Source organism: Salmo trutta, chromosome 13 (assembly GCF_901001165.1).
Source record: "Salmo trutta chromosome 13, fSalTru1.1, whole genome shotgun sequence".
NCBI lineage: Eukaryota > Metazoa > Chordata > Actinopteri > Salmoniformes > Salmonidae > Salmo > Salmo trutta.
In genome coordinates, this window is record NC_042969.1 from 57313878 (window position 1) to 57329633 (window position 15756).

Here is a 15756-nt window from a genome sequence, read left to right on the forward strand (position 1 = left end):
GACTAGTCGCGGTTTTGTCTCACCAGGGGTGATGGTCGGATTCGCGTTTATCATCGAAGGAATGAGCATTACACCGAGGTCTGTACTCTGGAGCGAGATCGATTTGGAGGTGGAGGGTCCGTCATGGTCTGGGGAAGTGTGTCACAGCATCATCGGACTGAGCTTGTTGTCATTGCAGGCAATCTCAACGCTGTGCGTTACAGGGAAGACATCCTCCTCCCTCATGTGGTACCCTTCCTGCAGGCTCATCCTGACATGACCCTCCAGCATGACAATGCCACCAGCCATACTGCTCATTCGGTGCGTGATTTCCTGCAAGACAGGAATGTCAATGTTCTGCCATGGCCAGCGAAGAGCCCGGATCTCAATCCCATTGAGCACATCTGGGACCCGTTTGATCGGCAGGTGAGGGCTAGGGCCATTCCCTCCAGAAATGTCCGGGAACTTGCAGGTGCCTTGGTGGAAGAGTGGGGTAACATCTCGCAGCTAGAACTGGCAAATCTGGTGCAGTCCATGAGGAGGAGATGCACCGCAATACTTAATGCAGCTGGTGGCCACACCAGATACTGACTGTTACTTTTGATTTTAACCCCCCCTTTGTTCAGGTACACATTATTCCATTTCTGTTAGTCACATGTCTGTGGAACTTGTTCAGTTTATGTCTCAGTTGTTGAATCTTATGTTCATACAAATATTTACACGTTAAGTTCGCTGAAAATAAACGCAGTTGACAGTGAGAGGACGTTTCTTTTTTTGCTGAGTTTATAATGAAGGGCTATCAGATTAGGATAGACTGATCATTACGCTGGATACTGGGGTCTATTTCATAATGTGAAACGTTCAGAATGTTGCAGACAGAAACATAATGAATAGAGCAGACAGACACATTCCCTGTTCTACATGACAGGCAACCCCACAGAAGCCTTGTGTTACAATAAGGAGCGGTGTTCAAAGAATGCAAAAGACAAATGCTAAACGGCTGTACATAACTTTAACCAACAGTGTACTTTCTTGGGCATTGATGTTGACAGCAATGTCCTATACAGACGTCAAGGAATTGACTTTAAATCAGGTATGACTCTCGGTACTTGTAAACAGGTCTTTCTTTAATGAGTGGAAAAGACAGCGGGATATTGGTGCATTAGTCTACTCTCAGATCAATTGGAGAGATCAATGGACCACAACTTTGTTTTCCATGCAATAAATCAAATCAATACTCTCCACAAAGGCTCTAGCTGAACATTGAAAGAGGATATGTTCTTTCTCCAGTCCAGGCATAACGTAATCTTATTGTGTATACTATAGTATAGCAGTAACAATGGTAGGAATGGAACTGTGTAAATACTAGGGGCCTACTATTCAATACTGTGCTGAATAGATTGAGTGATATGAAAGATATGGGTTGTCACAATGTAATTGTTTTGTGGTATTGTGGGCTCCCTCACATAGTAGAAACCTTATTATTGAGAAGAGGGAGACATTTCTCCACAACACTGGTAAATAGTGGGTTAATATGACTACTACCCCCCCTCGCGCCATCTACCTTTAGTCCCATTGTCTTGAGATTGAACAACACAGTGTTCCGGCCACAACTAATCACACTTATATAACAGTATTACTGTACAACTCACACAGAAGGAATTTAGGTCATCTTCCTACATTAAACAATTATTAAATGTTAGACATTATTCCACGCTAGACAGTACCTAACAGTACAGAGACAGACATCCATCCTACAGCTCCTGTATCAATCACAATGATTAAAAGGGTCATAATAATTATCCCCATTTTCCCCAGCGCATCACATCTCATAGAATCCTTAGAAAGACTACATGAGATAGCCCGTCCCATTCCTCTTGTAGGACGCTATCTGGAAATAGCCTACGAGTCTCTCACTTAATCATTTGAATGATACATGTTCCTAATCACTTAAGGGTTCATGAATTAAACATGAACTAATTAAATATTCATGAACATTTCAAGGACTTTGAAAAAATTGCAGCAGCTTACCTTTACCAGTCCTCATTGAAGTGAGCAAAATAACTAAACAAACAAGCTTTGGTCATATTAATGAGTTGAAATATTTATTTTAAAAACTGAAAAAAGAAAACAAACCCACATACATAGTTTTTAGTATATCATAAAAAGACATATCAAATGTTATTTTGAGTACTGTTTGTTTCTCATCGACTACAGTGAGCGGCAGTTTGAAAGGCTGGCTGAGCTGGTTGGACTACAGACACAAACCAAAGGGTGAGAGGTTAATAACCAGGAAGTAGTGCCGGAAGTACACCGCTAAATCGTCATTAAATACCCAGTGTCACAACTTTTTATATAAAACAGCCAAAAGCATAGCAGAATATTAAAAACTCAAAAGGGGCATTAAGACACGCAGGAAGACAAACTCCAAAGAGCATCACACACAGAGAAAGTATGCTATTATTAAACCAGATCTGGGCCCAAATAGGATTCATACATTTTTGAATTGCATTGCTTTTCATTGAGCCTGACTTGAGTGCCAGATGGGCGTGTTTTGAAGAACATTTGGGACTATTTCATTGGTTCCATTGCGCCAGGCAAGCTCAAGAGCAGCTAAAGTATTTCAAAGGAAAACAAATACTGGATGAAACCCTACTAACCTAACTCATTGTGTACTCGACAACATACGATGTTCCCATTTCTTTTCAGAAAGCCAGATTGAAGAGCACTAGTGTCCACTGGCAAGAGAGGTGGAGGAGAAGTCATGACGAGTCTCTGTAATGTAAAAGCTCTGCTGTGGAACACTGCCCTCTTGTGGCAATGTAACTTATTGGACAGGTCCAGGTATACTCCCTGTTCCAATTTTCTTCCGTTTGGTGCCTAATGAACACGGCCCAGGTGTTATTGCTATTGTAGACAGATGGTGATGGAAGTTGTCGGTTCCTCTGTCTAGGCTTTACAGCTACGTCGTCTGGTGAAGCTGATAAGAGCCCAGCAGTGTGGGTGTGTAGGGCTGCGTTCCAATTCCCTGCCTCTCTGCTTATTACTTGCTCACTCCACCATATTTCTTACACCATCTTTCTTAAGTCCATTCCATTTAAATCAATGAGGGGGAGCGCCTGGGAAAATGATCAGACGACAGCTTATGGAAGTCCATTTTCCAGCTACGTTACAGAGACCAGGAAGCTCAGAGCCACACAGCCAATCAACGGTCCACCATGATCAAGGTCGTGTTCAATAGGACACGGCGTAGCATATCGTTTTGCAACGGAAAACGAAAACAAGTGTTTCTTATTGGACACGTTCAGGTAGTACCTTTTAGATTCACTCCGTTTTCTTCCGTGTTGTGCCTAATGAACACAACCAGGGGTTCAAAGCAGCCCCAGAGCATCACACACCACTTCAACTTCAGCAGCAGTCCTCTCTGGCTGGTCAGACACACCACACTAGTGTCTTTAGAGAACCTACACCCCATTAAACCCCATTCATTTCAACAGACAGAGCTCACTTCAGGGCCAGATCTATTTCTAGTGTATCCTCAGGGTAGCTGGGTGTCTAAACAGTCTACTCTAATAATAATAATAATAATAATAATAATAATAATAATAACAGTCATCATGGTCTTTAAACCAGGAGGCGAAAAGGCAGAAGTCCGTATCTCGGTGGGCGTATAGCTCAGACGGAGTTTGGGTTAGAGAGGTAAAAGCTCACAGTGAGAGGAAACAGAGGACCCAGGAGAAAAGAAAACTGGCGAGGGCAACAACTCTACGACTTAGAAGAACAACGCAACAACTGTTTAGTGGGAGAAAAACACACAAGCCTGTTTTCGTTGCACTGATGAGACATTGGGTGGGCAAGGGGTGGGGTCTAACTGGAAATCAGTCAAGTCTCCCTCTAATGAGGGATTGGCCCTTGTGCAATGCATTGTAGGATGTCTGGTTGTGAAGAACTTGTGCTCGTGGTGGGTCGCTCCACACACACACTAGTGGTGCTCCCACTGGGACAAAACGAACCGTTGGTAGAAGACAGAGGAGCCATCAGCAGGTGGGCTATTCCTCAACAGTCGAGGGGGAGGGGCCAGGGAGGTAGTCAATCCATCCCCCGTCACTTTCCCTCCTCATCACTGTCCCATTGGAAGTCACCGGGAGCAACAGGAGCATTTTAAAAAAAGCACCTTTTTATTTGGCTTTCGTAAAAATAAAAAATAAATAGGAAGAGAAAGACCGAAGAGTGTGTAAATGGGGCAAGAGGCAGAGCGAGAGAGAAGTCAGTCTTGTGGTTGGAGGAGTGGTGGGGAACAGACCTCAACCTGTACCTGTGAGGAGAGTAGAGGGATATTAGACTGAGCTTCAACACAACCAAAAGGCCAAAAAGAAATCACACACACACACACACAACAGCTATTTCTGCCATAGTGCCTCTGAGTAATCATGTTGAGACGCACATACGCACCTTCGTCCTCCTCCCCCCAGCCCTCGGCCACCCCGGCCAGCTCGTAGTGCTTCTTCCTTAGCTCTCCCAGACGCTCTCGCTCCTTCTGCAGCTTTGTCTCCAGCTCTAGAACCGAAACCTGACAACACACACAAAAACACAGTTTACTTAGACCTGTAACACACACACTCAGCCACCCCACATTGCTCTTACCTGTGAGTCCATCTCCTGCCTCTTGATCTGAGTGAGGGTCATACTGGAGAAATCCATGGTGTCTGAAGCACACAGTCATAGGAGAGAGAGAGGGGGGGGGGGGAAAGGAGGGAGAGAGAAAGAAAGAAATTCAGCATTCAGTCACAAAACATTCAGTCACAATACATTCAGTTACAATACATGTCATGTTGATCTCTCACTGTAAATCCATGGCCACGCTACTGTTAATCCACTCACCTTTCTCCTCGATCTGGGACTTCCCGGACTTGGTGGAGGCTACAACCCTGGCGGTGGCCTGTGTGACCCCTTTGGATGCCAGCTTCAGGCGGCCCAGGTTGGCGTTGTCTTTGTCTGCCTTCACCTGCCCAACAGACCAGAGTGGCTGGGTTACCAACAGGAATGGGTCATGGGTGTGTCTTAAACACATGTAGAGATATGGTTGACACACCAAGTGATGAGACATGTAGGTTGGCATATGTACATCCGGTTGTGAGTGAGTGTCTCACACGCATGCACAGTTTCAGTTACCACATGGTAAAGTGGGTGGGGTTATATCCTGCCTGTTTGGCCCTGTCCGGGGGTATCGTCGGACGGGGCCACAGTGTCTCCTGCCCCCTCCTGTCTCAGCCTCCAGTATTTATGCTGCAATAGTTTGTGTCGTGGGGCTAGGGTCAGTCTGTTATATCTGGAGTATTTCTCCTGACTTATCCGGTGTCCTGTGTGAATTGAAGTATTCTCCCTCTAATTCTCTCTCTTTCTCTGAGGACCTGAGCCCTAGGACCATGCCTCAGGACTACCTGGCCTGATGACTCCTTGCTGTCCCCAGTCCACCTGGTCATGCTGCCTGCGGCCATGGAACCCTGACCTGTTCACTGGACGTGCTACCTTGTCCCGGACCTGCTGTTTTGGACTCTCTCTCTACCGCACCTGCTGTCTCTAACTCTGAATGATCGGCTATGAAAAGCCAACTGACATTTACTCCTGAGATGCTGACCTGTTGCACCCTCTACAACCACTGTGATTATTATTATCTGACCCTGCTGGTCATCTATGAACGTTTGAACATCTTGGCCATGTTCTGTTATAATCTCCACCTGGCACAGCCAGAAGAGGACTGGCCACCCCTCATAACCTGGTTCCTCTCTAGGTTTCTTCCTAGGTTCTGGCCTTTCTAGGGAGTTTTTCCTAGCCACTGTGCTTCTAACATCTGCATTACTTGCGGTTTGGGGTTTTAGGCTGGGTTTCTGTACAGCACTTTGTGACATCGGCTGATGTAAAAAGGGCTTCATAAATACATTTGATTGATTGATTTATATCATTATACAAGAAGTACCGTCTCACCTTGGATGCGGCCACCAGTTGTGCAGTGCTGGCTGCAATCTCATGCGAACACACCATCAGCTCCTCGTACTTGCCCTTGCCCTGCACCACCAGGTCTGCTGCATCTCTATGGGAGACATTACACAGAGCATTATGGGTACTGTAGTACATCATGCTACTATTTCAACGGTTATAGGCTATACAGTAGGGGCTGGAGTCATGTAGTCAGGAAAAACTTCTGGCCTAAATGAGTGTATTCCAGAATACCATGGTGTTGTGGAGTAATAACAACACTGCTGTAACAGTGCTCCGGTGCAGTAATACAAGGTTACGTTAGAAGAGAAAGGGCGATACTACTTACACCATGACTGTGGCGCCCCAGCCCACGGCTTTGGAGGCTGAGATCAGGCCTTCGGTCCAGCGAGAGTTCTTGACATAGAACTCCTTCATGGATGCTGCCCCCTGGTGGAACGAATATATTATATTGGAATATACACTGAGTGCGCAAAACATTAGGCACACTGAAGTTTCCCCCTCCATGTCAATGAGGGGGAAGCAGCAGTGGGAGCACTGAGCAGAAGCTATATAGGCAGCAGAGACGGCAGCAGCTACATTTCAAAAATACAGCACATGCGCATAAATCTCTGCATCAATATCCCCGGCAAGTCAGCCACTCCGTATATTATATTATTATACATTATGATGCACATATGATAGGTTTCTGTTTCTCACCCTGCCACTATCCACGATGTCCCTTTGCAGGTCTTTGGAAGACAGAACGAGCGCTTTTATGGCCTGCATCAGGTCTGTACAGGAGGCCAGGATCCTATGGGGGGCGATAGAGGACACATTCGTTCGGCAGCTCCACATCTTGATCTGAAACGTTTCCCTCATTTGAAAGTTATGTGATTCTCAAAGCAAAGGGACAAAAAAAAGAAGAGCTTTTCTTACTGGACATGTCCAGGAGACTCACCTCTCGTTGACCTCCATCTTAACCCCTGTGTCGACTGCACGCGACTTGTTGAGCATATCCTGTCAATGGAATAGAACAAATAGAGGAAATTAGACACCTTTTGGTTGATACTACTGTAAAATGAAACCAGAGGATTCTTTACACACACACACACACACACACACACACACACACACACACACACACACACACACACACTTCTGTTTTTGTCTGGATCCTCCTTGGTGATGATGGTGACACACACACACACACACACAAATTGAGCTGGTTACCTCTATCCTGGCGGCTGCCGACTCCACGGCGGCTGATGTGGCAGCCATTTCCTGCTCCACCAGATCTCCCAGCTCCCCCTGCTGCAGCTCCAGACCCCGAGGACGCAGTTTCTACAGACCATAGAGAGGGAGAGAGAAAGAGTGTGGGGGAGCTGACCTGTGCCTGAAGGTCAACTGCTAGTGTTGTCATTTCCCCTCCACGGGTCACGTACTTTGTTGAAAGGATAAGAAGCAGTGAGACTCATCTTATCATGATGCAATCCCCTGGTTTAAATGTGCACAAATAGGCATTATGAAGACGCTGAGGTTCTCAGAATGATTGCAGGGTGTGGACTTCCACAAAATTTAGTAGACCTATGTCACAACCATGTCAGAGAATTTCACAACCATGGCAGGTCAGCACTAATTCTTCTTATAAAGCATTATATCACAAAACTTCCAAGTGACATGGCAAGCGAGAGCCCATGGCTAAGCCATAAAACAAATAGTGGTGGACGCCAGTCCCCAACAAATGCTGGGACCTAACCAGTGGCGTAGTGACATTTTTTTAGGTGCCGCGTCGCAAAATAAATGTATGACGTCACTGCTTCTCAATCAAAGTTTGTACTGACGTAGACCATTGAATAATACCATTTTAAAATATGCAGAAATGCATCATCTGCCTAAAACAACACATATTGGCTCAAATACATACTGTCAATTGTGAATGATAAAACCAGAGGAATTATCGCTGAAACGCCCAAGCTGCATCTGCATGCCAACCATCTGATCTCAATCAGTTTCATGGGAATATGAATTTAGATCTACTGTTTGAGCAAATATACGAGCAGATTGTATTAACGTGTTACAGCATACACTATACATACAAAAGTATGTTGAAACCCCTTCAAATTAGTGGATTCGGCTATTTCAGTCACACCCGTTGCGGACAGGTGTATAAAAATCAAGCACATAGCCACGCAATCTCCATAGACACATTGGCAGTAGAACGGTATTACTGAAAAGCTCAGTGACTTTCAAAGCTTGTCAAATGTATGCCCTGCTAGAGCTGCCCCGGTCAACTGTAAGTGCTGTTATTGTGAAGTGGAAACTTCTAGGAGTAACAACGGCTCAGCCACGAAGTGGTAGGCCACACAAGCTCACAGAACGGGACCGTCAAGTGCCGAAGCCCGTGCACGTAAAAATCATCTGTCCTCGTTTGCAACACTCACTACAGAGTTCAAAACTTCCTCTGGAAGCAACATCGGGACAATAACTGTTTGTCGGGAGCTTCATGAAATGGGTTTCCATGGCCGAGTAGTCGCACACATGCCTAAGATCACCATGTGCAATGCCAAGTGTCGGCTGGAGTGGTGTAAAGCTCAACACTACCTGCCTCAATGCATAGTGCCACCTGTAAAGTTTGGTGGAGGATGAATAATAGTCTGGGTCTGTTTTTCATGGTACGGGCTAGGCCCTTTAGTTCCAGTAAAGGGAAATCTTAACCCTACAGCATACAAATTACATTCTAGAATATTCTGCGCTTCCAAGTTTGAGGCAACAGTTTTGGGAAGGCCCTTCCCTGTTTCAGCATGACAATGCCTCCGTGCACAATGCGAGGTCCATACAGAAATTATTTGTCAAGATCGGTGTGGCAGAACTTGACTGGCCTGCACAGAGCCTTGACCTCAACCCCATCAAACACCTTTGGGATGAATTGGAACGCCTACTGCGAGCCAGGCTTAATCGTCCAACATCAGTGCCTGACCTCACTAATGCTCGCGGCTGAATGGAAGCAAGTCCGGCAGCAATGTTCCAACATCTAGTGGAAAGCCTTCCCAGAAGAGTGGAGGCTGTTATAGCAGCAAAGGAGAGACCAACTCCATATTAATGCCCATGATTTTGAAATGAGCTGTTGGATGAGCAGGTGTCCACATACTTTTGGTTATGTAGTGTACCTGTATTTTGTTTCAATTAACACGACCATTCAGCAAAATCATCCTAAAATGTTATAAGAAATTACATGTTGTTTTTGGTCTAACACTAACGTTAAACTACGCTATTAAATTGGGTCTATTGTGTAGAATACCTATTAATCATTAAGTGATCTTGCCAAAACATTGATTTAGATTTGATCTAAACTTTATTAAACAACCCCAATTCCGCACCGTTTTGCTCCGGTGCGGTACGGCAGCACTAGAACCCTGGACCTAACATTTTCTGGAACTTACGTTTACGGGAAAGAACCCCCCCCCCCCCATTATTACCAAGACAATAAACATGGGATCAGCAGTTTCAGCAGAATAGCAGAGTTTGTTCCTCATCTCAATAACAGTAACTGATTGAGTAAGTACTGCTGTGACATACCAAAATTCTTCTATAAAATGGTAGGTTGGAGACGAGATTTGCACTCCTGATCATCCAGATTCCAGCATCCTCCAGCTAAGATTCTAGCTACACCAACATTCACCATGGACAGAAAAGGCCTGGTCTGCTCTGTCCTCCTGTTGCTGTCCCTGCTCCAAGTCTCTTCAGCCGTCATCAGAGAACTCCAATCAATCAATGAACTGAGAACCATAGAGTTTGGCCACAGCTATCCACGTCACGGTCTCAAACTGCTCTACTGGTTCGCTCAACAGCTGACCATCCATGACCGCACAGGCGACATTTCTGTTGGATTCAACGCACGCCAGCTGGAATATGGCTTCCATTCCTTTGGGAACACTGAGAGGCTACTCCCAGCAGTTGATAGGGCCACACGACTCTACTTTGCAGTGGGCAACCTCAACATAATAAGCAACCCCGGTGCAAACAGCCTGCCAAATTATGTTGTTTATGATAACAGACCACCCTTTACTCCCGAGAAGAACATGGATCGGATCATTGTTAAGATCCCCTATGACCGGCTCGTTGTGGAAGACGTGTACATAACGCAGCACCAACCGACAGCCGTGCAGGGAGAATCCTACGACCAGGCGAATACCTACAAGATCAGTGTGGGCCTCTTGAGAGAGATACGCAGACAGAGAGTTATAGCAGCTTTTTTGCGAGCGGCAGGTTATGTTGCTAGAAACCAGGGCTGAAAGCAGATTGACATGTTTGCCAGTAGGTATAATACAGATTGCTAAAAAAATCTTTTGAACATGTAGTCAAATTGTGATTGTTTTGACTGTTCTTTTCAATTGTGATTCTTCTTCTGATGAGATGCCAAGTGTTTAAATGACAGCCTTATTGTTTACTTTCTGTAGTTCACTTTAAGATCAACTGGACATGTAGCCTATTCTAGTTTATACATGAATCCCTCCGTCCCTGCAGCCTGACTGAGGTTTTCAATGGTTTTGTATCATCAGTATCAACGTTAGTAACCTCCTCCTCCTTTTAACTCGCTAGTAATTGTGTAATAATCTCATGTTTTCATGAAATCAAATGACTGTAATTTGCACCTAAACTGTACTATGTACTCACATTTAAGAATAAAGCAATAACAATAACAAAACGTGTACGACCATAAAGACTGACCTCTGAGGTGGCCAGGATGCCATCCAGTGCTGCCCTCAACGCTGCGCTGTCTGCCGTAGCCAGGCTTTCCTGCTCCTTCATCTGACCCAGCAGGGCCAGGGCTTCAGCCCCACACGCCTTCACACTGTCTGACAACGCTGTGGAAAGAGAGGGGGGACAGAGAGGACGGTCAGAGACGCACACACAGTACGGAGACTTAGAGGAAGTGGGTGGCTAACTGCTATCCTGGTCCTTGATCTGCTTGTGCCGTATTCCCAACGCCGGCACCCGGTGACAGACAGCACAAACAGATAGGGGACCAGGCTATCGTTGCTTGTCTGTGCATGATCAGTACTTCTCTAACAGATGTATATAGGGACGTAGTGGTTTTTATAAGACATGGATCAAATCAAACTTTATTTAAAATCATGGAGCATTCCTGTCCTGGATGTGTGAGTGCACAATTCAGTTTAAAAGACAGGGACAGCTCACACTCACCGTCCGCTTGCTCCACTGGCACCATGTGAGAGGTGGCACTGCCCTGAACAATGGTGTCGCCCACCAGGTGGGCAAGATGGGTCACTGCCCGCACCAGCTCTGACACACCTGGAGAAGCAAAGGTCAAACTGATATAAAGTCTATATACAAATCAACAGGATATGCTACTTTTATATGAAGTACTTGAAGGCGGTAATGTTGAAAAACACTGTATTTGAACAATAAATACGCATTTTTACCACAGCACCAGTCAAAAGTTTGGACACACCTACTCATTCTAGGATTTTTCTTTATTTTTACTATTTTCTCATTTAAAATAATAGTGAAGACATCAAAACTATGAAATAACACATATGGAATCATGTAGTAACCAAAAAAGTGTTAAACAAATAAAAATATATTTTAGATTCTTCAAAGTAGCCACCCTTTGCCTTGATGACAGCTTTGCACACGTATATATACACACGTCCTTCCCGTTAATGTTGCCGAGTTAATTACTGTCAAACTGCACAGTGACCGTCGGTGGCTACCTTTTGACCTGCTACACAAGAACGACGACAGCTTCGATAGGTGCCTGAAAGTAGATTGTCTGTGTGATGGCACAATGCTGACTAAGGGAGTAAGAGAGAAGATCTGAGTCTGACCTGTGTTGTCTGCCAGGTAGCCGTCTCTGGCAGAGTGAAGTCTGTCCATACAGTCCAGAGATGCCTGACACCTGGACGCCAGGTAGTCTACACACAACGAGGGTACACAGTGAGGGGGGAGGCATCTTCCACCATACAAACACACCACTATGAAGGGATATCATCCTACATCACACACACACACACACACACACACACACACACACACACACACACACACACACACCACAATGTACCATCATCTCAGACGGTCGGACGGACAGGAATAAAGATGGAGTCAGGTGTGCATAAGACAGAGGTTGGAGAGGGTTAGGGGCTGACCTGCAGAACTGGTGCAGCTGATGTGTGCTGGGTCGTCAAGCTGGGCCAGTGAGTCCTGGACTATCCTCTCTGCCTCCTCCACAGCCCCCTGTAGGGTGGACCAGCGGGCTGCCACCAGCTGGCTCTCCAGGGCCTGCTCCCTGCTCTCCTATCCACACAGGGTCAGTGAGAGAATCAGATATCACACACGCTCACTGAGAAGCTGAAACACAGGCGCACACAAACAGCTACCTCCCCTGAAACACACCTTCTCATTGAGTTGGTTTTGTAGGGCCTCGGCAGTCTTCACTCCACTTTTCCTCTCACTGGCCAGGCTGCTCTGAACACGCTCTAGCTCCTCCCCCAGACCTGCAAGCTCCTCCTCTTTCTTCAACAAGGATCCCGCTAGCTCCACCTTCTCCGATTCAACAGTCGAGAGCTGCGAACTGAGCTCCTCACTCGACTGAGATTGAGAGAGAGAGACGGAGAGAAGGAAAGTGAGTGAATTGTCAATTGTCAAAGACCCCAGCCACCCTAGTCATAGACTGTTCTCTCTGCTACCGCATGGCTAGCGGTACCGGAGCACCAAGTCTAGGACCAAAAGGCTCCTGAACAGCTTCTACCCCCAAGCCATAAGACTCCTGAACAGGTAATCAAATGGCTACCCAGACTATTTGCATTGTGTCCCCCCCCCAACCCCTTTTACACTGCTGCTACTCTCTGTTTATCATCTATGCAAAGTCCCTTTAACTATACATTCATGTACATACTACCTCAATTAGCCAACTAACCGGTGCCCCCGCACATTGGCTACCCGGACTATCTGCATTGTGTCCCGCCACCCACCACCCCCTCTTCTACGCTACTGCTGCTCTCTGCTTATCATATATGCATAGTCACTTTAACCATCCATGTACATACTACCTCAATCAGCCTGACTAACCGGTGCCTGTATATAGCCTCACTCCTGTATATAGCCTCACTCCTGTATATAGCCTCACTCCTGTATATAGCCTCACTCCTGTATATAGCCTCACTCCTGTATATAGCCTCACTCCTGTATATAGTCTTTTTACTGTTGTTTTTATTTCTTTACTCTGTTCACCTAATGCCTATTTTTTACTTAAAAATGCCACTGTTGGTTAGGGCCTGTAAGTAAGCATTTCACTATAAAGCCCTGTTGTATTCGGCGCACGTGACACATGAACTTTGATTTGAGTGGGGGGGGGGAGAAGAAACAGTATGATACACATACAGTATTTTAGGATCGTACCTATCCCTGTGTTATCTTCTGAAATAAACAACAAGGCTCACACCCTAGACACTCCTAATACCACCTTTTTTAATGGGGACTACACCCTAAGTGCTATGAGATGTGGATATGACAACTGCCATTCCTCTACTCGCCCGTTTGTGGGCACCCTCCTGAGCATGCGAACAGGAATGTGAATGAGAAACGGGAAGAAATAGTTTGTAAGTGAAATGTGCGACAAAGTATGTGTGTGAGGAGGGAGTGGTTGTGTGAGGGAGAATGAGAAAAGAAGGGGGTAGGGTGAGAGAGAAGTGAGTGTGTTGATAGGAGTGAAGAGTGGTAGGATACACACACACACACACACACACAGAGATGGGTAGAAGAGTAACATGGAGTTGGGGAATGTAAAGACAGAAGACAGAGTAAAGATGATGTGAAGGTGTCAGAGTGAGGTCAGGTAGGGTAGAGTGGAGAGGAGTGTACTGTTGGGTGAGTGTTTTTGGCTAGAGAGTTGGCCACCTGTTGGGACGAGGCCATGGTGCTTTTCAGGGTGTCTAGCTCCGCCCTGCTGGAGATCAGCTCTCTCTGCAGCTCCTGCAGCTGCTCCACCTGTTCCTGCTCCTGAAGGGGGACAGAGGCAGGAGAGACGGAGAAAGGAGGGGGAGAGAGATGTCATCTGCTAGGTCTCCATCCCTCTACCTCAGTTTATTCTGACAGGTTTTCCTACCTCTCTAACACCTACATGTACAGCAAGGCATCTCAGTTACACAATGATATAGAGAATGTTTAAATGTACTGTAGTATGAATAAGTTAAGTATATTACATTTGAAGTCATCTGTGTCCATGAAAGCAAGAGAGGGAGGGGGAAAAGAGAGAGGGGGGAAGAGAGAGAGAGAGGGAAACGGTTGAGAGAGAGAAAACAAGAGGGTGATACAGTATTTCAGGACAGTGTGTGCCTCGCCCTCACCCGTCTCTCCGCGGCCTCCTGGGCAGCCTTGACCTTCTCCTGCATCTCTCTCCTCACGCTGTCCACCTCGTCCTGAGCCGCTCGCGCCACCGTCATCTGACGAGTCACCTCCGCGTTCTGAAGCCACAAACAGAAAAACACAAGACGTTTTAAGGGAGGGAAGAGCTTTTAGAATTACAAACAAGAAATCTGGACTAAACGTGTGAGCATTGCTGCGTGAAGTGTATTCTCCATAGAGGTCCCTGTTCGCACCCTACTCCTGACCCCTCTCCCTTGGCCCAAACACCTCTGATGTTTGTAGATCGCTAAGTTGGAAGCAATATGGTGAAAACTCCACCACTACACTGTTCATACTTATCCAGACCGTTCAGATCTGCAAACAAGGGTTCGGGCCAAGGGAGAGGGAGCAAAAGGGGACTGGCTGAGAGGGGTACGAGTTAGCCTGCACCATGAGTCTGAGGGGTGAGGTTCTTCCATCATAAGGGGTCTGGATGGGCCTACCTTCCTCAGCAGGTCAGCGTGACTCTGCACCAGCTCTGTGTACTTCTCCTTCAGCTTGACGTAGCGCTGCTCGTTGGCCACCGCTTTCCCTGAGACACACGGACAGACAGCGCTTACTGTTACAACAGTCAGAGGGCTGAACACACGTTAACTAACAAAACACATGTCAAGTGGTATAGATTGGTCCTGGAGTGTCGGATGGTAGTGGGTAACTGCTAGAAGGTGGAGTTGTGCAGATGTGCCCGGGTTGTTTCTGGACTCACTCTCGATCTCAGTGAGGCTTCGCTGCTCTTTCTCCGTGTCCTCTTTGACCCGGCGCAGGTCGTCAAGCTCCGCCCTCAGGAACTCGCTCTCTCCCAACGCCTGCATCCTCAGGTGGCTCTGCTCTGCTAGCTCCGCCTCCAGCTCATTGACACGCCCACGCAGCGCCTGGCACAGACGCCCACTCTGAGAGAGAGAGAGAGAGAGAGAGAGAGAGAGAGAGAGAGAGCGAGAGAGGCAGAGCGAGAGATGGAAAGAGAGGAAGGGACAGAATGTTATGGTTCAACAGTGTGTAAACACACTGCCTCAGTAGTTCAGGCATTATGGAGAACTGCCTCTGTAGTGGATCAAGTGCCTCATTAAACCTCCTCCCCCCTCCTCACCTCCAATCTGAAGGACTCCAGTTCCTCCCTGAGGGCCTGGATCTCCAGTGTCAGCTGCTTGATCAGGCGGTCCCTAATGGAAACAGGACAGGACAAGGTCGTGTTCATTAGGTAAAAAAACGGAAGAAAACAGGCCAAAACAGAAAAAGGACTAACTGGACGTGGCCAATGATAAAAGCGTATTTTCCGTTGCAAAACGTTTCGGTACGGTATGCCCAGGCCATACCTCAGCTGCAGGGCTTTCAGTTTGGTCTGAATTGTGTGACAATCTATACAGACAAAGG

The 15756-nt window shown here is 46.5% G+C and overlaps 1 protein-coding gene and 1 non-coding gene across 4 annotated transcripts in view; both read right to left on the reverse strand.

Annotated features, from left to right (window-relative positions):
* Positions 1 to 2062: 2062 nt before the first annotated feature.
* LOC115206148 (huntingtin-interacting protein 1) overlaps positions 2063 to 15756 on the reverse strand; it is a 41455-nt gene continuing 27761 nt past the window's right edge. For all 3 annotated transcript variants that reach the window (XM_029772796.1, XM_029772797.1, XM_029772798.1), the window contains exons 13-31: positions 15473 to 15545; positions 15092 to 15275; positions 14829 to 14917; positions 14328 to 14444; positions 13879 to 13980; positions 12376 to 12570; positions 12129 to 12276; positions 11808 to 11894; positions 11164 to 11271; positions 10687 to 10823; positions 7189 to 7299; positions 6917 to 6975; positions 6676 to 6769; positions 6305 to 6405; positions 5965 to 6070; positions 4861 to 4984; positions 4624 to 4685; positions 4432 to 4549; positions 2063 to 4294 (exon numbers count right to left, since the gene is read on the reverse strand). In XM_029772796.1, coding sequence (XP_029628656.1) covers positions 4284 to 4294; positions 4432 to 4549; positions 4624 to 4685; positions 4861 to 4984; positions 5965 to 6070; positions 6305 to 6405; positions 6676 to 6769; positions 6917 to 6975; positions 7189 to 7299; positions 10687 to 10823; positions 11164 to 11271; positions 11808 to 11894; positions 12129 to 12276; positions 12376 to 12570; positions 13879 to 13980; positions 14328 to 14444; positions 14829 to 14917; positions 15092 to 15275; positions 15473 to 15545 — 2026 coding nt within the window. In that variant the 3' untranslated portion in view covers positions 2063 to 4283. The remainder of the gene's footprint in view (positions 4295 to 4431; positions 4550 to 4623; positions 4686 to 4860; positions 4985 to 5964; positions 6071 to 6304; positions 6406 to 6675; positions 6770 to 6916; positions 6976 to 7188; positions 7300 to 10686; positions 10824 to 11163; positions 11272 to 11807; positions 11895 to 12128; positions 12277 to 12375; positions 12571 to 13878; positions 13981 to 14327; positions 14445 to 14828; positions 14918 to 15091; positions 15276 to 15472; positions 15546 to 15756) is intronic.
* On the reverse strand, positions 11626 to 11741 carry LOC115206895 (small nucleolar RNA SNORA16B/SNORA16A family). Its single transcript, XR_003880874.1, has one exon. It is a non-coding gene; the product is annotated as a small nucleolar RNA SNORA16B/SNORA16A family (small nucleolar RNA).